Source organism: Pelophylax lessonae, assembly GCF_965119305.1.
Source record: "Pelophylax lessonae genome assembly, chromosome: 7".
Lineage (NCBI taxonomy): Eukaryota > Metazoa > Chordata > Amphibia > Anura > Ranidae > Pelophylax > Pelophylax lessonae.
In genome coordinates, this window is record NC_138774.1 from 174,903,163 (window position 1) to 174,925,558 (window position 22,396).

Below are 22,396 nucleotides of genomic sequence, written 5' to 3' on the forward strand. Positions count from 1 at the left end.
GGGCCGTAGAGGTCCCGAATGGCAAGCTCCAAAACTGAAAGTGCTTGTGGGTGTATAGTGACGTGCAAAAAAATGTCCGATAAATCAATGGATAGCATCCAATCTTGTAGGACTATTGCTAGTAGGATTGTTTGTAGGCTTTCAATTTTGAAGAATTCTAATTGATTTCTTTTTTCTTTTTTCTTTTGTTGAGATCATTTAGATCAAATACTGTTTTTTTTTCCTTTACCAGAAATAGAGGGGAGTCAAAACCTTTCCCTCTCTGAGATATAGGGACTGTTTGAAACTGCTTGCTTTTGGGATAGTTCTAGTACATACTTGAGTAGCAACATTCTTTTTCTGAAGATGAAGGGAGCCTGGTTGGCTGGAAGTGATTGCAAGGAACTTTTGCCTTTGAATCTCCATCTGTGGCTGAATTGTATAGTGGAGAGTGTCCAAGGATCCTTTATATGTTCTGTCCAAACCTGAACGAATTGGCTGAGTCTGGCTCCCACATCACAGGTTGGACGGCACACCCTCAAAAGGACTTCTGTGTTCTCCAGTCGAGGAAGGTTTTGATTTCTGCAGTCTAACAAAGGAAGTCTGAGTGCTTCTCCAGTTTCTTTTGAACTCTTTCCCAGGTCTTTAAGATTTTGCGTCCCTGTATCTCTCAGGAAGATTGCACTTCTAAGATGGGCCTTTCTGCGTTTTCGACCTTCTGCCAGAAGGTATCAGGCCCAATTTTCCACCTGTTACTTTGGAAATGGCCGCATCAAGTTTGGAGCCATATAGATTAGTACCGTCCATATGGAATTTTACACCAGTTATTCTTGAAGGCCGCGCCGGCTTTTCCAGGTTTCAGCCACAAGGCCCTTCTGGACAGCATTGCAGTGGCTGTAGATCTGATGATGTCTACTGAGGAATCTGCTTCCAATTCTCCTGCTAGCTTAAGTTCTTGAAGAGCTGTTATAATCCTTTTCCTGATGTGCTCCTTCACAAAGTGACTTCTCTATACTAGAGGTCCATGCTGGATTTGCTTTACCAACCGCCGCGGAAGCAATGGCTGGTCTGATTTAGATCAATCTTTTGATCAAGCACATCCCTTAAAGTCACCACATCTTCTATGGGTAGAGTCACGTACTTGGCTAGTCGCATCAAAGAGACATCCACTATTGGTGGGTTGATTAATGTACTCACATTGGGTTCCTTCAAGGGATATAATTTTGCCAGCCTAGTGTTCAGGCTTGTCTTCTTGTCTGGTTTCTGCCATTTATTCTTAATAAGGTCTTCTAATTCGTCTATTAAGTGGAAAGGTTCCTTTTTTAAGTTTGGGAAGTATTTTGGAACTTTATGTGGTACTTCCTTAGCTTCGTCCCAACCTATTGTTGCTTCTTTAACAGACTTTACAAATGGTTCAACCAGAGAGAAGTCAAATCCTGCTGAGACCTCTAGGTCTTGACTTTCAGATGAGCAATCTGTCCTCTGAGGAGGGTTCGGGGCCGCAGAGGACATACTCTGGGCTGCCCTGTCTGTGTCAGGAGCTGACACTTCTAAAATTCCTGCACAGATTCCCTGAGGTCTGTTACTTCTCTCGCGTCTGACTTTTGACTATTTTTTTTTTTCCTTCCCTGGTAGCCTCATTAAAGCATGTGCAACAGGCTAGTTTGTCTGGTAAAGCTGGTGCTCCGCACACAGAGCAAGCATTAGCAGCGGGACGGGTGTGATGACTTCCGGATGAATTCCGATGGTGAGATGATGGAGACTTTGTTCGGTGTGAGTGGCGGTGGTGAGAAGATCTGGACCGGCTTCTCCTCCGCCTGTGCCTAGATGTGCGTCCATGACTTGAATGTTCCGCATGCCTGGAATTTGTGGATCTCGACCTGGTAGGGCTGTTGCAAACACGTTATTGTTAGTGGCCATGCCCTCTTTTTCTAAAATCTTCACTACTTAGCAAAGATGGCAACCTCTTACCTTACAGGATGAGGGTGGTCTGCTTCAGCAGTGGCCTCCATGAGCAGTGAAACAAAGAGAAAGGAACCTCCACTTAAAAATACATTTCTAAGTACCCAGTGGCCTAGGAGTGGTATAGAATGGTGCAGGTTACCTAGAAGGAATAGGGGCAGGCAGGGAGCAGCAGGGAACAGCAGGATGTCCACACTGGCAGAATACAAGTACAGCATAAAAAGACAGGGAAAACGCTGTTTTTTAAATCTGCCGCCGCCATTGCGGCGGAAATGACGTTATCATGCATGTGCAGGAGCAATCCGGGGGCCCCGGCGCCATCTTGGAAAAGGGCATATTCAATTCCCGATGATCTCTCGTCCTTCCGCGCATGCCAAAAGAAAATAAATTAAAGCAGTGCTAGCAGAAAAAGAGAATTGGAGGCCACTGCAATATATAAAGTTTTTTTTTTAAAGCTTGTGCATACCAGACAGCATGGAAAAAAGAAAAGACCCCTTGAGACCACCAGACAGGGGCTTCCTCCATATAGCTCGTTTAGAGACTGTACAGGGGCGGACTATCATCCAGGAGATCCAGGAGAAAGCGGTAAGAGGTACTGCGCTATTCATCCAATCTTGTCAGGCAAGGATAAAAAAAAGAATGCTGCGGGGTGTCTCCCTCTCAGATTTAGAGTTAATCAATCCTATCAGGTTGTGGGGGCGGAGTCACAACCCAGTGTGTGTTGTCATGATGCGTCCGGAAAGCAACTTTTTCGGGGCTGCACAGGACTCTTTCTTTGGGCATGTGTTCATGTATAATATGCCTGACAAAGCCTGCATGGCCCCAACATGATGCACTCTTCCCCCTGTGATGTAATCATGTAAAGATCCATGTGTAAGGGCAAATATGTACATTGATCAACAACATTGAGAAGGAACATCCATTCAAGTCCTGAGATAGGACAGAGGAGCTGAAACTGAAGTTCTGGTAAGGGAAGGCTTGGTTCTCCTTAGCTAGAAAAGGCTCAGCTCACCCAACCCCTAGGTCCAAGAAGAGGTGGGGTGCATATCTTGGAAGAACTACCAGGATAGACATCCACCTCAAAAAAGCAAGGGCTGCCCAGGCAGTATTCTGAGAATGACTAATTCACCTCCAAGGTGTGACCAGTGGTCCCTTCGCCCTCTTAGATTTTGATTCCCCTGAAATCAGCATGACCATTAGGAAAAAGTATGGCTTCCAGGCAGGGGGATAACGGGTAGTTCCTTTCAGTAAATAATGAGAACTACAGATCCAATACACCTGGGAACCAAGCTTAAAAAAGGAGCCCCAGGCTTCTTCAGAAAAAATTAAGTCAGCAGCTACAAATACTTTAGCTGCTGACTTTTATTAGGACTCTTACCTGTCCACAAATCCAGTGGTGTCTTCACCTGAGCCGATCTTTTAATCAGCTCTCGGGTGCTGCCGCTGCTGCCATCTTGGCTAAAGGAAACTGGCAGGGAAGCCTTGCAGCTTCACAGCTGCATCCCTACTGCGCATGCATGAAGCATACTGCGCTTTGTGAATGGCCCAGCGGCGGGAGAAGGAGGAGAGAGGCTGAACTCCGTGGCAAAGTCAGCCGGAAGGTGGTGTGGTATCCGTCAAAACCAGGTACCCACTCCCCCCCCTGAAAAGTGCCAAATGTGGCAGCTTGGGGAGGAGGAAAACAAGCGGAGCTTCCAATTTGTGGTGGAGGTCCACTTTAACACCCACCGATCTATAGAAAAAGTTGCTCCTGGGGAAAATCCATTCCACCAACAGTTTAAGGTCATAGCTAGAATACAGTGAATAGTAGAACACAACAGCATGAACTGGGTTTAAAGAGGAATTCTGTGTGTGTGTGTGTGTGTGTGTGTATGTGTGTGTGTGTATATATATATATATATATATATATATATATATATATATATATATATATATATATATATATATATTATATATAAATATATATATTATATATAAATTTTACCAACAAGGAGTGCTTTATTAAAAGATAATACAGTACAAAATATCAACAACAAACGGAACAGTAAAGATGAGCATATGGTAAAGCAAAACTGTGACATATTACAATCCAAAATTCCACATCCAGAGCAGTAGATAACAATAATGCATGCCCCAAAGCGAGGTTACACGTGACATTTAGCAATAGAAAATCAAGCCTGAACAATCTCCATGAGAGGGGTAAGGAAAAAGGGGTGGGAGAGAACAAGGAAAAGAAAAGAGAAAAAAGAGGGGGGGGGGGTGGGAAGCACCTCGGCCCCCCTGGCTTACTCAGCAGTCCAGGGTGCCCAGACCTTGTCATACTTCCAGGGGCAGCCCCTACTCATGTATGTAATCTTGTACATAAGTAGGTCCAAATCCATTAGCTTCAGCCAAGCAGACAAAAGTTGGAGGGGAAGGAGAGGACCACTTAAGTAGAATCTCCTTTTTAGCGTACTAAAGTAGGTACGAGATCAGTATTTTAGAATGATGTGCTCGCTGGTCATCATCCTTGATGCCCAGCAGTGCCCTCAAAGTATATTTAGTTTTAGATATAGTGGAGAGGGATTAGAACACCTGTCAGTTTTCATTGCTTTCTGCGCCCTCGTTAAGGAAATTTACCCTCTCTATTTGTCCTGTTTACCTTTTTATCATTGAAAGTGAATGTAAAAGAAATTACCCAAATTTTGGGTTGTCCCCAGAAAAGTATTTGAGGGGAAATATTCCAGGAGCAGCACACCAGATAAACCTCTTGATTATTCCCAGAGGGGAACTGCTGATTTTGACCCACTCGTGAAACGGGTCAAAATATGAGGTGAGCTGCTAGAAACACTTTGGTGGAAGAGTGCACCTGCACCTTGGAAAGTGTTTTTTTTTTTTTTTGCAGAGTTTGGTGGAGCAGCACTTTTAGATTTATTTTAACTGGAACTTTGATTGCTATGTGGATTTTTTTTTTTTTTAATTAATTTGATCACTGTAATATAGGTTATATAATATTTTTTTGTGGGAGTTTATTAAGTACTGTGGATGTATTTTTTTTTTTTTTACTAGTGTCCCTGTGTTTCGCCCTCTTGTAAGAATGTTTCCTGTGTTACTGGCAGCACGGTTCAAAGCCACAGCACCCTGATTGGCTTAGAGTGCTGCCCTTCCCACTCTACAATTTTGGTTTGTGTATTTAGCTCACCTGGAGCTCAGCTTCACAATTCAAATTGATCAACAAGCAACATAGAGATGAGTTTTGATGTAGCTGTTCTGCCCTAGTAGGAGTCTTCTCTACTGACCTGTACTACAGTCCCCCCCCCCCCCCTCTCCCATGTGACTGGCTGTTTACCTAATACACTGTCTTCTCCCCTTTCAGGTACCATCATGGCTGTCAGTGCCACCTTGTTTGGGGTGTACTTTAAAATTATGGAGATACATGCGCATAATGCCTCCAGTGTCCTACCTGTGACAGCTATGCCGGATAGCACAGGAGAGCAACTGGCATGGCTGCCTCTGGCCAGCATGGCCCTCTTTATTTCTGGTGAGTATACGCCAATTGAGGCTTTATCTGTGCATGTGCTGGACGATTTACCAGTCTTGGGCAGCTGAAATCAGTAGATATGAGAGCATATTTGCTAAAAATGCTGCAGTTCTTTCAAGACTGACACGTGTTGCGAAGAATACATGAAGTGAAATGTCCTTTTTGGATTCCACTTAGCTTCATGTTGAAATGCAGATTTTATCTTCATAATTTCGGACGAGCATTAGATTATTTGGTTGGAGATAAATGTTTGTTTAAATAAGAAAAAAAAAAAAAAATATATATATATATATATATATATATATATATATATATATATATATATATATATATATATATATATATATATATATATATATATATATATATATATATATATATATATATATAGTTGTGTTCAAAATTATTCAACCCCCAGTGCTGTAAAGGGTTTTAGGGAATTTAGTGTACATTTGTAATTGTATTTAGAATGAAATCTTACAAGGACTTCTTAAAGAACTATATGCAACTAAAATGACATCAATTGGTTTTGTAATACAGTAGTAAATGTTTCTTTTGTGAATTCTTCATTGACACAATTATTCAACCCCTTAAAGACTACCACTCTGAAGAACAGGGGTTCATTGAAGTGTTTTCAATCAGGTATTGAAAACACCTGTGGATGTCAGGGAGCAGCAATAAAGCCTAATAAGCACCAATTAGACAGCTTTAAAATGACTGTAATACTCAGCTCCTTCTAGACATTTACTGGTGTGGTTACAAACATGGTGAAGTCAAGAGAATGGTCCAGGAAGACAAGCGAAGAGGTGATTACTCTTCACAGGAAGGGCAATGGCTATAAGAAGATTGCAAAGATGTTAAACATACCAAGAGACACCATAGGAAGCATCATTTGCAAATTCAAGGCAAAGGGCACTGTTGAAACGCTACCTGGTCGTGGCAGAAAGAAGATGCTGTCTTCGACTGCTGTGCACTACCTGAAGCGTAGAGTGGAGAAAAGTCCCCGTGTGACTGCTGAGGAACTGAGAAAAGATTTGACAGATGTGGGTACTGAAGTTTCTGCTCAGACAATACGGCGCACACTGCGTAATGAAGGCCTCCATGCCAGAACTCCCAGGCGCACCCCCTTGATGTCTCCAAAGAATAAGACGAGTCGACTGCAGTATGCCAAAAGACATGTGGACAAACCACAGAAGCTTTCTGTGGACTGATGAAACAAAATTGGAACTGTTGGGGCCCATGGATCAACGCTATGTTTGGAGGAGGAAGAACAAGGCCTATGAAGAAAAGAACACCTTGCCTACTGTGAAGCATGGCAGGGGTCAAACATGCTTTGGGGCTGTTTTTGCTTCTGCAGGTACAGGGAAACTTCAGCTTGTGCAAGGTACCATGAATTCTCTTCAGTACCAGGAGATATTGGATGACAATGTGATGCAGTCCATCACAAACCTGAGGCTTGGGAGACGTTGGACCTTTCAACAGGACAATGATCCCAAGCATACCTCCAAGTCCACTAGAGCATGGTTGCAGATTAAAGGCTGGAACATTTTGGAGTGGCCATCACAGTCACCGGACTTAAATCCGATTGAGAACCTCTGGTGGGTCTTCAAGAAAGCAGTTGCAGTGCACAAGCCTAAGAATGTGACTGAACTGGAGGCTTTTGCCCATGACAAATGGGCGAATATACCCGTAGATCGCTGCAAGACACTTGTGTCAAGCTACGCTTCACGTTTAAAAGCTGTTATAACTGTAAAAGGATGTTGTACTAAGAGTGCAATGTCACTTGGGGGTTGAATAAAACTGATAATGATGTGAGCACAGAAAAGACATTTTGTGGTTATTTCATTATAAATGTTATGTTATATTTGTCTGACCTACATGTGCCTCTTTGATTTAATTGTAAGCAGGATGACTGAATGATCAAAATCAATGTCAAACTGGCCAAAACAATCCATTTCAGTGGGGGTTGAATAATTTTCAACACAACTGTATCTCTATCTATCACGATTCCCAGCCGTTTTGCTGGATCTGGGTCACTGGGTGCAACAAAAGTACCTTTGTGCATGTTCCTCCAAGTGTGAGCACTGAGACAATGACCAGTCCAGTATGTGTTTTTTTTTTTTTTTTTTTGTATTTATTGAGATCTTGGATGGGAGAAGGGAATGAGTGTGATACTCCTTTGGCTCAACTATGCACAATTTGCTAGGGACAACTGAAAAATGCCGATTGGCGCTGACTTGACGCTGGCTAGATGATGGGTTCACGCTGGCTTGCTGTCTGTTTAACTCCAAACTGACTTTGGACTGCTTTCTTACATAAAGAAGTCCTCTTTGAGCTCCCTTAAGCACTCCTTGCTGAAGTAGCTACTTGTACTACTCCTGCGCTGCTAAACACTTCAGGACCCACACCAGTACCCTCTTCCTCTCACTTATCTTCAGGGCATATACACTGGCACCCCCTTTCTCTAAGCCTTTCTCTAAGCCTTTCTCCACAGGTTAGCTGGCTCCCGGATCCCTCTGACCTTCTGGAGTGGTCCCCTCTCTTAGGCAGACCCCTGGGCGGTTTTGAGTACTCACAACACTTTTTTTCCCCGAAACTGCTGCCCAGCAGCTCCACTCTGTCCACAGCACTCTGGATCCCTCGCTCTACAGCTCAGTTCAACCTTTATCCTGTAGGCCGACTGCCCAGGACACCTTCACTATCGCTGACAGGAGGAGAGACAGCCGTCACCCTCCTCCTGGGACTCTGCTTCCCACCAAAGACGCCCTGTCACATGCTCCCCTCAGACTTGGAACTCATCCCAGGGTGCATTGCGGCAAACTCCGCCCACTGAGATAGCCTGCTATTGACTAGGTTTTCTCCACTGTCCAATACGAGCCCTCATTGGAGACAGTGGGGAGACTCCCCAGGCACAACAGGTCACACCTGGAAGCATGTGACAGCCTAATTAATGATCAGGCCCCCCTGATATGCAGACAGGACCACCCATATGCTCTTTCCTAGCACCTACCTAGGAGCGTGCTATATATAATATTCCGTATAAGCTGACCCGAATATAAGCCGAGGCACCTAATTTTACCACAAAAAACTGGGAAAACTTATTGACATGAGTATAAGACTAGGGTGGGAAATGCAGCAGCTACTGGTAAATTTCAAAAATAAAAATAGATACGGCACAGGAGATGCAGGGGCTGCGGACACGGCACAGGAGATGCAGGGGCTGCAGACACGGCGCAGGGGCTGCGTTCATGGTACTGGAGATGAAGAAGCTGCGGGCATGGTGCAAGAGATGCAGAGGCTGTGGACATGGTGCAGGAGATGCAGAGGCTGTGGACATGGTGCAGGAGATGCAGAGACTCTGGACATGGTGCAGGAGATGCGGAGGCTGTGGACATGGTGCAGGAGATGCAGAGACTCTGGACATGGTGCAGGAGATGCAGAGACTCTGGACATGGTGCAGGAGATGCAGAGGCTGTGGACATGGTGCAGGAGATGCAGAGGCTGTGGACATGGTGCAGGAGATGCAGAGACTCTGGACATGGTGCAGGAGATGCAGAGACTCTGGACATGGTGCAGGAGATGCAGAGGCTGTGGACATGGTGCAGGAGATGCAGAGACTCTGGACATGGTGCAGGAGATGCAGAGACTCTGGACATGGTGCAGGAGATGCAGAGACTCTGGACATGGTGCAGGAGATGCAGAGGCTGCGGGCATGGTGCAGGGCTGAGGCCATGGGGCAGAAGATGCAGGGCTGAGGCCATGGTGCAGGAGAGGCAGGGCTGAGGCCATGGTGCAGGAGAGGCAGGGCTGAGGCCATGGTGCAGGAGAGGCAGGGCTGAGGCCATGGTGCAGGAGAGGCAGGGCTGAGGCCATGGTGCAGGAGAGGCAGGGCTGAGGCCATGGTGCAGGTGATGCCCGAGGCTGCGCAGTTGTCTTACTTACCCATCCCAGAGGCACCTTACATTTTAAATGGCGCCACACATCATTGCGCATGCACCATCTGCCTGAGAATTGCTGAGTGCGTACCGGCCTTCCCAAGCGGGGGCGGCACATGCGCAGTGTACATGTCCGTCAGCCCCAGGGCAGGGGGACTTGCCGGCCTACCGGGAAATTTCCCGGTATCCCGTAGGCCAGTCCGGCCCTGCAGACAACAGAGGCTGCCGGCGTGCAGGAGAAAAGAAGAGCGGTGATATCGGCATTCATCGGATCACCCATAGAGACTATAAAAAACAAAAATGTATCAGCGCACTATCAGATAGTCAATGGATAAAGCAGCTGAACACTCGGGTCAAAATACAAAACCAGTTAAGAAAATATCACAGCAATCAGTGCAGCGCTAAAAAAACATAATGCAAGTATAAAACAATATAAAATAGAAATAGATATAGTCCATGCATAGAAGCCAGTGATTCAGAAGTGTGTTGGATATGGACTCCTAAAATGAGGACATAAGTGCTCTCTGCGACAACCGTCACCACACAAATTGGCCTCTCACCTGAAGACAAAAGACACAAGCGTATATCTCCATCTAGATGCCTCAAAGCATAGGTGTGTGTTTCCAGCAGGTATCAATAATCCCACTCAGGAATCTGTAGCTAGCCCGACAGGATCCTTCCCTTGGGAACTATTAAAGTCTCCACAGTACCATACAAAACACAAGCGGGCAGACCATGGCATAATACGGATAATAAAAAAAGCACATAAAGAAAAGCCTCTTACTCTGCAGTAGAAATCAGTAGACAAAACAGCAGCCAGCCCAGACTTGGACACAGCTTATTCTGGATTACAGCGGGTGACGTCAGTGGCTCCTCCCTCCCTCCGCACACGTATCGTCCCTTATGGGCAGGGACTTTGTCAGCGGATACCGATATAGAGGTTGCATGGGCCGTCCAACTGCTCCAGGATGGAGCTCCAGAAGGTTTGCTGTGTCTCCCAGCACAGTCTCAAGAGCATGGAGGAGATTCCAGGAGACAGGCAGTTACTCTAGGAGAGCTGGACAGGGCCGTAAAAGGTCCTTAACCAATCAACAGGACTGGTATCTACTCCTTTGTGCAAGGAGGAAAAGGATGAGCACTGCCAGAGCCCTACATAATGACCTTCAGCAGGCCTCTGGTGTGAATGTTTCTGACAAAATAGACTTCATGAGGGTGGCCTGAGGGCCCAACGTCCTCTATTGGGCCCTGAGCTATCTGCCTTGCTCTGTGGAGCTCGATTGGTATTTGCCATTGAACACCGGAATTGGCAGGTCTGCCACTGACACCCTGTGCTTTTCACAGAGAGCAGGTTCATCCTAAGCACATGTGACAGATTTGAAAGTGTCTGGAGAAGCTGTGGAGAACGTTATGCTGCCTGTAACATTGTTCAGCATGACCGGTTTAGTGGTGGGTCAGTGATGGTCTTGGGAGGCATATCCATGGAGGGACACAGGCTAGACAATTGCACCCTGACTGCCATTAGGTATTGGGATGAAATTCTTGGACCCATTGTCAGACCCTACGCTGGTGCAGTGGGTCCTGGGTTCCTCCTGGTGCACAATGCCATGCCTCATGTGGTGAGAGTATGTAGCCAGCTCCTAGAGGATGAAGAAATTGATACCATTTAATGGCCCCCAGGTTCGCCTGACCTAAACCCAATAGAACACCTCTGGGACATTTTCATTCCATCCAACGCCACTAGGTTGCACCTCAGTCTGTTCAGGAGCTCAGTGATGCCCTGGTCCAGATTTGGGAGGAAATAATCCCAGGACACCATCCGTCGTCTCATTAGGAGCATGCCCCAACATTGTCAGGCATGCATACAAGCACGTGGGGGCCATACAAACGACTGTACCATTTGGAGTTGCTGCAATGAAATTTCAGCAAAACGGACTAGCCTGCTGCATAATTTTTTTCATTTTGATTTTTTTTGGGGTGCCTTTTGAATCCAGCCCTCTGATGGAAATTAAAATTATCAACCAACAAACAATGTGGCATCCTTTTTGTTTCTAACACATTACCCAGTTTATATCAGTATAGATATAGATATTCAGCATGACATTTTTCCCAATCGAGATCCGACGTGTTTTCAAAGTGTTCCTTTTTTAATTTTTTTTTTTTGAGCAAAATATATTATACAAATTTGAAAGTTAACTTCACCCCCTTGGAATTCTCGAAGATGGCCTTTAAAATCTGTGAAAATAAAATCTGGTAAAATGGTGGTTCCATGTTAAATATTAGCTGTTCAAGTAGTTTGAGAGACAAGGGTGCACTTCCAAAATTACTAGCAGTAATTATTCCTATGCCTGTCCTCTACCCACTCTCCCACCTTCCTGCTAATTTGGAATGAGTAGTAGGTGTTTTATTAAGCCTGCTTTGAGAGCAACCCCCCACCCCGTTCCCCCAAAACCCACCACCACTTTAAAGTCTTACACTTGCCACCCTGTCAGCACAACCACCACTACCTCTCTTGCACTTCCACTACTTATCTCTGTGGCAGCAATCAAACCGGATCACCCACTCTGCCAACACTACATCCCCCACCTGCTTTAACTACTCTGCAAGTACTACGGCCGCCACCTGTTCCCCCCTACTCTGATAGCAGCTAACTTCCGTTCTGTACAAACTCTTATTCTTGCTTTCAGCATTCTTCCACCTTGCTCCCAACACTCATCAGCACACCTGTACACTCCACTTGCACCATCGCACCTGCCTGCCGTCTCACCCTGACCACTATGCCTAACCCTTACCCCTTACGACCAGGCTTGCAGGGCCACCTCCACTGTCGCCACCACTCAGTTTGAGAAAGGTCAGTAACCCGTTGTTCAAAACTGTAAAAATCTTCTTTTTCATATTACATTAGGAGTAAAAAAGATTCACCATAAAGAGAAACTGATGCGTTTTAGCCCTTATGGGCTTTAGTCACCACCACACAAGCTGTCTCTTTCTCATCAAACCCCCTGCCCTAACCACCATCCAGGGGAAAGAATTGCAGAAATAATGGGTTAGGTGTGTTGTGTGTCCCCAGTGAGAGGAATCAGGGGAGATATCTTTCTGGCCGCCCACGTTGGGGAGGGGGGCGATTTAAAAAAAAAAAAAATTCTGCTTGTGATGCTTAGTGCCTGTTTTTTTATGTTTTGGGTTCTCTGCAGGTTTTGCAATTGGCTGGGGTCCCATTCCCTGGCTGGTCATGTCTGAGATCTTCCCTCTACGTGCAAGGGGTGTGGCCAGTGGAGTGTGTGTCATTACTAATTGGGGCTGCGCTTTTCTGGTGACGAAGGAGTTTCAGGACATGATGGTACGTTTGCTGCCTGGAAGATTCATTACAATGTCACATGTAGGAAAAGTTTTATTTCATTAAGGCCCCTTTCACACGGGCTTTCCGATCAGTTTTTCAGGCGGACCTGACCGGATGCTCCATTCACCCCTATGGGGCAGCGGATGTCAGCGTTGACATGTCCTTTGACACCCGCTGCTATCTGATCCGATCCGGTCTGGCGGATGAAAACGGACAGGCGGTCCATATGCATTCGATCTCCCCATAGAGGAGAGCGGGGCTCTAACCGGTCCATCTCAGCACAGTCAGCGGAGACGGACCTGTCATCCACCTGCTCAGCGGTGATCAGCGGATCTATCCCACGCCGAGCACAGCGGAGTACGCCCGTGTGAAAGGACCCTGACAGTCTCAGCATATTAGAACAGAGTGGCCATTGTTCAGTCAGATTAGACTTCTGCTAGTGGTACTGATGGAAAACTTGTGGTGCTACTCTTTATGTATTGTACACTGTAAATTACTTTATTACCTTTCATGTCGTTTATATTTTACTTTTTAGAACAAGGTATTAACACCTTTTCTAGAAGCTATTTTATCTTTTGTAATTGCGGGTAGTGGAGTGGGTTGAGGGGTAAAGTAATTTTTCATTCAAAAGCCAGAAAGGTGTAATAAACCATAGTGATTTTCAAATGGCCACCGTACATTAGTCTATATTGTTTGAGAATTTATGATTGCAAAAGGATGTTATTACAACATTTTACTGATGCTGAATTCCAAGCTTTGCTTTGAGAGAGATAGTGATGAAAAGTTAGATGTAATAGTAAATGACGTTTAGTTAAAAAAAAAAGTCCTGGTCAGGCAAGTCATGAGATGGGTTCAGATCCTAGTCCAGACCCACCTGAGCTATCCTGCCAGGAAATGGTTATTGCACAAAACCATTCCTTACCAGCCAGTGTATTCTCTTCCCTGCAGTGACCCCCTATACAAGGGGTGTATATTCGGCTTAGGGGTGGTGGGAAGTGTCTTGACTGCTTGTGATTGGGTTGGTGCAATAACCACTTCCTGGCAGAATAGCCATGGTGGGTTCAGACTGAACATGCCTGAGCTCATCCTCAGTAGTGCTTGGTGCTGATGTACAGCACCACCAGTTAATTAGCACTCTGGTTCTCATCTAACTCATCTGTGTATGTGGGATTTGGATGAAACGGTCTTCTAACAGTCCTCTCTTTTGGCAGGATTCTCTGACTTCCTATGGGACATTCTGGTTATTTGCAGCTTTCTGTGCTCTCAATGTTCTTTTTACAGTTCTTTACGTCCCAGAAACAAAGGGGAAAAGTCTGGAACAGATTGAATCTCAATTTCAATCTGGACGGGGCACAACAAGATTTGGATCATTCTCCAATACAATTCAGTAACTGGCTGTAAAATCGTTACCTGATAGAAGGTACTGTTACTTTACAAAGATTTATTTGTACTGAAAAGATCCGAAGGGATATCTAAGTTTGGGGCTGCCATTGGTCTTATTTGCCCAACTCGTCTGAAGTCAGCTGCACTGAACCCAAAGGATACCCTATGTTTGGATAAGGGTGGCTACCTGCTACTTTTCTGGAATAAATATCAAGATTACGCAGTGAAGGATATAATATTACTGATATATGTAGCATCAAGACTTCTGATGGGACCATAAATTCACTTTTATTCTTATGGCTGGAGTGGGGGAGGGCCATGCTATTTAAGCTCCTCCCACCATGAAGGAAAAGGTGTGACTTGAAGCTAGAGCTACTGATGGCGGCGCAAAGTTGGTGGTTGTTTATTGCTACATCTGTGCTGCTGGGTGCTTCTTTTTTCCACTTCTCAATTGGTTGTGGAGGGCTAGTTGCTTCAGCTCTTTAAGGCATGCTTGGACATGGGTCATTCTTGATCAGAAGAGTTCTGGGAGATGTATTACACTCCATGTCTAGAACATTCTTGTACACTAATGACACGATTGCTCTGTGCAAACCTAGAGCTCTCTGCTATATGGCATTATTGTGGTAGGATTGCTTCAATTGTTGTGTTTGGTTTAGTTATGGCTCGTTTCCACTGAGCTTTCTGGTACAGTTCGGTACGGTACGCTATTTATGCCGTTTCCATTATGAATGGTACCCTAATTCCGAACCGTACCGTACCACTTTTTGGTACCCTTTCGTTGGGGTACCAAGCACATTAGTACTGTACCAACAGGGTGGAGCTTCACTCTGCAGAACTTTGGTTGACAGAGAATCCTCTATCACAGCTTTCCTGCTACACCACGCCTATCATGAAAGGGTACTATTGGCAGTGGAAACGCAATGTGTACCGTTCCGAACCGTACCGTACCGTACCACTCAGTGGAAACGAGGCATTTATATGTACAGGAAATGTCTATTTGTCATTTACAATATGTGTTCTATGTTTTTGCAATTTTTTTTAAGTACAAAATTAAAGTGTTACTAAACCCAAGACCTTGCATTCACTATATCCAGTCTCCCAAAGAACATGGAAATGCAATTATTTTAGTAAAAATAAGCTGCTAAATACCGTTTATTATTAGCAGTATATAGCAGTCTTGTGACTTCTATCAGTTCCTGGTATAGCTTGTAGGAGGAATTTTCATACTGCACTGAGCTGTCCTATCAGAATCCAGGTCCCCTGACCCTCTGGACAGCACTGATTGGCTCTGTGCTAATCACATGCACACTCCCAAGAAAAAAAAAAAAAACTCTATAGCAATACACACTAAACTGACCATGTGCAACCTGACTCTAAAGGCTCTGTCTTCTCCGGACATGTTCTGGAGTCAGTGGAAGAAGAGGAGGATCTGTGCATACAGGATCAAACAGCCTTTTTACACAATGCAGAGGATTAATCCCTTAGGTTCCACAGTGGGTAGAACAAGCATGCTTTACTACATGTACAGACTGACTTTTACTTTTGTGGGTTTAGTAACACTTTAAATAAAACTCTACAGAAAAAGCATGCACATTATATATATATATATATATATATATATATATATATATATATATATATATATATATATATATATATATATATATATATATATATATATATATATATATATATATATATATATATATATATATATAATGTATGTATGTTCTAAGGATGATAAACATAACAGATATGTTATAGACCTTTCAGCAAACATTAAAAGCATATCCCAGGAGACTGGTATCAGTTTCACATCTGAGAGTTGATAGGTACAGTGGGTACGGAAAGTATTCAGACCCCCTTAAATTTTTCACTCTTTGTTATATTGCAGCAATTTGCTAAAATCATTTAAGTTCATTCTTCTTCCTCATGAATGTACACATAGCACCCCATACTGACAGAAAAACACAGAATTGTTGACATTGTTGCAGATTTATTAAAAAAGAAAAACTGAAATATCACATGGTCCTAAGTATTCAGACCCTTTGCTCAGTATTTAGTAGAAGCCCCCTTTTGATCTAATACAGCCAGGAGTCTTTTTGGGAAAGATGCAACAAGTCTTTCACACCTGGATTTGGGGATCCTCTGCCATTCCTCCTTGCAGATCCTCTCCAGTTCTGTCAGGTTGGATGGTAAACGTTGGTGGACAGCCATTTTTAGGTCTCTCCAGAGATGCTCAATTGGGTTTAAGTCAGGGCTCTGGCTGGGCCATTCAAGAACAGTCACGGAGTTGTTGTGAAGCCACTCCTTCGTTATTTTAGCTGTGTGCTAAGGGTCATTGTCTTGTTGGAAGGTAAACCTTCGGCCCAGTCTGAGGTCCAGAGCACTCTGGAGAAGGTTTTTGTCCAGGATATCCCTGTACTTGGCCGCATTCATCTTTCCCTCGATTGCAACCAGTCGTCCTGTCCCTGCAGCTGAAAAACACCCCCACAGCATGATGCTGCCACCACCATGCTTCACTGTTGGGACTGTATTGGACAGGTGATGAGCAGTGCCTGGTTTTCTCCACACATACCGCTTAGAATTAAGGCCAAAAAGTTCTATTTTGGTCTCATCAGACCAGAGAATCTTATTTCTCACCATCTTGGAGTCCTTCAGGTGTTTTTTAGCAAACTCCATGCGGGCTTTCATGTGTCTTACACTGAGGAGAGGCTTCCGTCGGGCCACTCTGCCATAAAGCCCCGACTGGTGGAGGGCTGCAGTGATGGTTGACTTTCTACAACTTTCTCCCATCTCCTGACTGCATCTCTGGAGCTCAGCCACAGTGATCTTTGGGTTCTTCTTTACCTCTCTCACCAAGGCTCTTCTCCCCTGATAGCTCAGTTTGGCCGGACGGCCATCTCTAGGAAGGGTTCTGGTCGTCCCAAACGTCTTCCATTTGAGGATTATGGAGGCCACTGTGCTCTTAGGAACCTTAAGTGCAGCAGAAATCTTTTTGTAACCTTGGCCAGATCTGTGCCTTGCCACAATTCTTCTGTCTCTGAGCTCTTCAGGCAGTTCCTTTGACCTCATGATTCTCATTTGCTCTGACATGCATTGTGATCTGGAAGGTCTTATATAGACAGGTGTGTGGCTTTCCTAATCAAGTCCAATCAGTATAATCAAACACAGCTGGACTCAAATGAAGGTGTAGAACCATCTCAAGGATGATCAGAAGAAATGGAAAGCACCTGAGTTATATATGAGTGTCACAGCAAAGGGTCTGAATACTTAGGACCATGTGATATTTCAGTTTTTCTTTTTTAATAAATCTGCAACAATGTCAACAATTCTGTGTTTTTCTGTCAGTATGGGGTGCTATGTGTACATTCATGAGGAAGAAGAATGAACTTAAATGATTTTAGCAAATTGCTGCAATATAACAAAGAGTGAAAAATTTAAGGGGGTCTGAATACTTTCCGTACCCACTGTATATTACCTACTATTATACTAACCAAACACTGGATTCAAGTTGGGGGTCCCAAATTGTCCTCTGCACCATTTTCCACTGACTTTTGCTACCCCCCCCCCCCCCCCCCGCTGCCTTTTTTTTTCTCTGAGACACTATCAATTCTTTAATGCAGATTTGTGCTAAACTATTAGAAGTAGATTTAAAATGTGAGCTTTCAAAAATCTCTCATCTGTGTTTACAGCTTAAGCAGTATTAAACACAAAGCCAAAATGTAATATATTGCAGCTTACCAATCATTAGATGTGGTGGCTGCATTCGTTTACTTTTCTTTACGATTTTTCCCCTCTGTTTTTCACCTGGTGATGTGGCCAGTAAAACACCTCCTGTATTCAAGTGCCCACACTCACACACAATTTGAAACCCAATATTCCCCACGCACTAGAGCTGCGCGATTCTGGATAAAATGAGAATCACAATTTTTTTACTTGGAATAAAGATCATGATTCTCTCAAGATTGAAAGAATCTCTCAAGTGTAACATCTTTCACATTCTACAAAAAAAATTAGGCTAACTTTACGGTTTATTTTTTTTCTTTAACCACTTGTCTACTGTGCACTTAAACCCCCTTCCCATCCAGACCAATTTTTAGCTTTCAGCGCTCTCACACTTTGACTGACAATTGTCGTGGCATACCTATCTCGCATTTTCTGGATACCTTATTGGCCTTTACAGGATGCCTTGACTGGCATTTAGAATGGTTATCTTAAACAAAATGTCTTTTGAGTTAATCTCATTTTACTTTGATTTCTTTACATGTGTCACTGAGCTTGCAAAGGCTAAGAATATATCAGATGACCGAAACAGTGGAAATTCCCTATCTCTCAGAATATCAACTCTGTCTGGACAGCTGACCACAAAGCCAATAATATCTTCTAAAAAGCCCCTTTGGAACTTTTATTGTGCGTCACCAAGAAATTTTCCCTGATGACCGAGAATCACGATCTAGATTGACATAATGCTTACTATAATTAGTTGATAACTTTGATTGGACAAAAGATGTTAATAACAACCCATTTCTTGTACGTCAGATTGTAATGACAAACCCATTTCTGAGTATATTTAAACTCCAGAAATGCTGTAATAAACCAGGTCACTATGATTCAGCCATCTTGAGTCTTGTCTGATCTCATATATATATATATATATATATATATATATATATATATATATATATATATATATATATATATATATATATATATATATATATATATATATATAGCTATATATTGTCTGATTTGGTATCACTGACTAACAGGTAACAGGTATTTTGTACCTGAGGAAAAATTCCACAACAATTTGGCGAGCTTGAGCCCAGGAGAGGTGACGTCATCTGCGGACGGAGTGAGACATCTGGACTGCATTGGATACACTGAAAATATCTGGCCAGGTAAGCCCATTGTCTGCTTACAATGTTTTTCAGTCCATCCAATGACGTCCAGGTAACTCTGTTTTATTTTTGACGTAATACCCTCTTAAAGAACCTAAATCCTTAGTCGGTGTATATATTGTTGCTACTAACATTTGTTGCGAAAGGTGAGGTTGGGTCAACCCTCACCACTGTGGGTGTCTTGGACACGCAGGAACGTGACCCCCAGTTGTGTTCTGGTAAAGCGGTCTCATTTCGGAGTGTCCATTTGAGACGTAGCAAGCATTGAATGTATATGACTGTTTTAGCCTGACATTTCATATACATGTAAAGGTTTCTATCTCTATGTTATAGTATATATGTAAACATATGCATATGGTAATAGGCTGATTTTAAGTTAGAAGTTATCCTGACATTGTGTATCGGCTGTGAGGGCCGAAGTCCAGGTCAGGGTACTTGGGAGTTATAGGTAGTTATTCTATTTTTTGGATAACAGTGAAATGGGAAACTGGGTTTCCGTAGATACCGACCAGGGGTCGATGGGAAAGGTCATTAGGACCATGGCCTTAGAGTGTATGGGTAACAGGGTTACCAGATAAATGGGGCAGACCAGGGAGTTTGCATTCGAAGATTAAGGCCCCATGCACACGGGGCGTTAGAAAAAACGTACGTCAAAGTTAGTTCTGACGCCGGAAAAAGCAGCTGTAAAAACGTGCTTTCAGTAGCTTTTTCCATTGGCGTTATTGCACGTTTTGCCACGTTGCTTTTAGCAGCGTTTTTTTTTCTTCCATTCAAAATCAATGGTTCCCTATGGGAGCCTATTGATTTGAATGGAGGTCGCACCGCAACACCGCAAGTCGGATCCGACTTGCGGGGCGACTTGCGCTGTGAGAATCTTGAGGGGGAACTCCACGCCAAAATGGGAAAAAAACGGCGTGGGGGTCCCCCCCAGGGTTCCAAACCAGGCCCTTCGGGTCTGTTATGGAATTTGAGGGTAGCCCCATGCCGAAAAAACGGCATGGGGTCCCCCCCAAAATCCATACCAAACCCTTATCCGAGCATGCAGCCCGGCAGGCCAGGAAAGGGGAGGGGACGAGCGAGCGGCCCCACCCCCCCTGGACCACACCAGGCCACATGCCCTCAACATGGGGGGGTGTTGGTGCTTTGGGGCAGGGGGAGCTCTGCACCCCCCACCTCAAAGCACCTTGCCCCCATGTTGATGAGGACAAGGGCCTCATCCCCACAACCCTGGCCGGTGGTTGTGGGGGTCTGCGGGCAGGGGGCTCATCGGAATCTGGAAGCCCCCTTTAACAAGGGGGCACCCCAGATCCCGGACCCCCTCCCTATGTGAATGGGTATGGGGTACACCGTACCCCTACCCATTCACCCCATAAAAGGCAGTGTATGGAAATAACGACAAGAGACGTTTTGGAAAGTTTATTAAAAATCTTCATCCGACTCTTCTTGTCTTCTCTCCGGGGTCTTCTCCGGGGTCTTCTGCTCTTTTGCTGTCCGCCCTTCTTGTCTTCTCCTCTCCGGGGTCTTCTCCGGGGTCTTCTGCTCTTTTGCTGTCCGCCCTTCTTGTCTTCTCCTCTCCGGGGTCTTCTCCGGGGTCTTCTGCTCTTTTGCTGTCCCCCTCTTCTTGTGTTCTTGTCTCCGGGGTCTTCTGCTGTCCCCTCTTCTGCTGTCCTCTCTTCTTTTCTTCTCCTCTCCGGTCTTCTGCTCTTTTGCTGTCGGCTGTCTTCTTCCTCCGGTCCTCCTCCGACGACGTCTCCGCTGATTATGCCTATCTCCGGTCTCTTCAGCTTATTATATAGCCATTAGGGGCGTGGCCCAGATGACGTCATCTGGAGACCCCGCCCCCTCATGTCACAGATGACGTCACTTGACCCAGTGATAAAAGCCCTGATGAGACCCTTTATGTAGATGGATCATGTTTATAAACAGAGGAGGGTAAGCCTGTAACTGGGTATGCAGTAGTAACAGCAATAAATAAACAAAAAGAATGCAGAGGCATTAAATCTAAAGTTCTAAGCACAAGCAGCTGATGGTTTTGGCAAAGGCCTGTGAATTTTAAAGTGTTAACATTCACATTGACATGATTTTGGTCATATTTTTGAAAGCTTGTAACTTTTTGACCTCAGCTGGTAAGCCAAGAAAAAGCATGCAGATATAATAGAGACTGTTCTTAGTCTTCCAGTGTTTCACCAAGGTGGCCATTTATAAAAAAAAAACCAAGGCACATGCAAGAGAGGACACAGAAGAAGCTGCAGGAAACGCAAGGGCCGACAGAGCAGCGAAGAAAGCTGCACTGGAACAGGTCCCTATCCGGGTACTGACACTCGTAGGAAAGCAACCAACTCCTGTAAGTATGGCAATCTTGATATCATTGCAGAAAAAGCCCCCTCACAGGAGCATGAGAAGTGGCGGAAGAACAGTGCAACATAGGATGTAACTGGTTGCTGGAGGATGGAGGAGCATTTCTGTCTGATCTCAGGCCCTATACCCGAGGGTGGCAGCCGCAGCTCACGGATCGTGTCATATCAAAGACTCTAATGACCACCTTGGTAATACAACACTGGTTAGCACCAGGTTTTCCTGGAGTAGCTGCAAAATATACTGCTTCTTGTCTTACCTGTGCTAGGTACAATGTTGGTAGAGCTATAAGCACCCCATAAAAGCACCGCCTAAGTCAGACTATCCTTTCCAAGGAGTTCAAATAGATTACATTGATTTCCCACAGTCTGGTCCCTATGCACATGTTTTAGTTTGTATAGACATTTTTCAGGATGGCCTAAGGCCTGGCCAGTCTCTAGGGGTACAGTACAAACCACAGGAAAAAGGCTTTTGCCCCAGGTAATGTGCAGGTATAGAATCCCAGAAACTATGGAAAGTGACAGGGGTATTCACTTTACAGGAAGGGTTCTATAAGAGATCCTATCCGCACTAAATATTGAGAAAGCCTTTCACACTCCATATCATTCACAGAGTAGCGGAAAGGTACAAAAGGTTGTATGGAAAAAAAAAAAAAAGTTGAGTAAAATAATAGCAGAAACAGGTAGATTGTTTTACGTTTTTTCCTTTGTCAGGAACACTCCCAAGAGAGGTGTGGGTACCTGAAGCAGGTCTCTATTTACCACAGCAATTGCAAGCCACACACTCAGATCTCACTAGATGTGTTGCAGCGCTTCAAAAGCAATTGACAAAAATGCATAATAGTGTGTTTTCATCCCTACCAGATCCAAATGAGGATACTAAAAGTCATAAAGTAAGGCTACCAAGAGTGCAATTGGTTACACCAACATCCCTCCAGGTAGAAGGGATACATGGATTCACGCCAGTCATTGCAAAAAGGTGGTACAATGATTTTCTTTAAATTTTTGATATGTATGGG

General features: G+C 44.4%; 2 protein-coding genes across 2 annotated transcripts in view; both read left to right on the forward strand.

The window, feature by feature from the left end:
- Positions 1–14,235, forward strand: part of SLC2A8 (solute carrier family 2 member 8) — a 38,149-nt gene extending 23,914 nt beyond the window's left edge. The window contains exons 8-10 of the mRNA XM_082264691.1: positions 5,297–5,461; positions 12,588–12,733; positions 13,945–14,235. Of these exons, the coding sequence (XP_082120817.1) occupies positions 5,297–5,461; positions 12,588–12,733; positions 13,945–14,124 (491 nt within the window). The 3' untranslated portion in view covers positions 14,125–14,235. The remainder of the gene's footprint in view (positions 1–5,296; positions 5,462–12,587; positions 12,734–13,944) is intronic.
- Positions 1–22,396, forward strand: part of LOC309559886 (sulfotransferase 1C1-like) — a 231,890-nt gene that overhangs the window by 153,023 nt on the left and 56,471 nt on the right. The gene's annotated exons all lie outside the window — the stretch shown is intronic.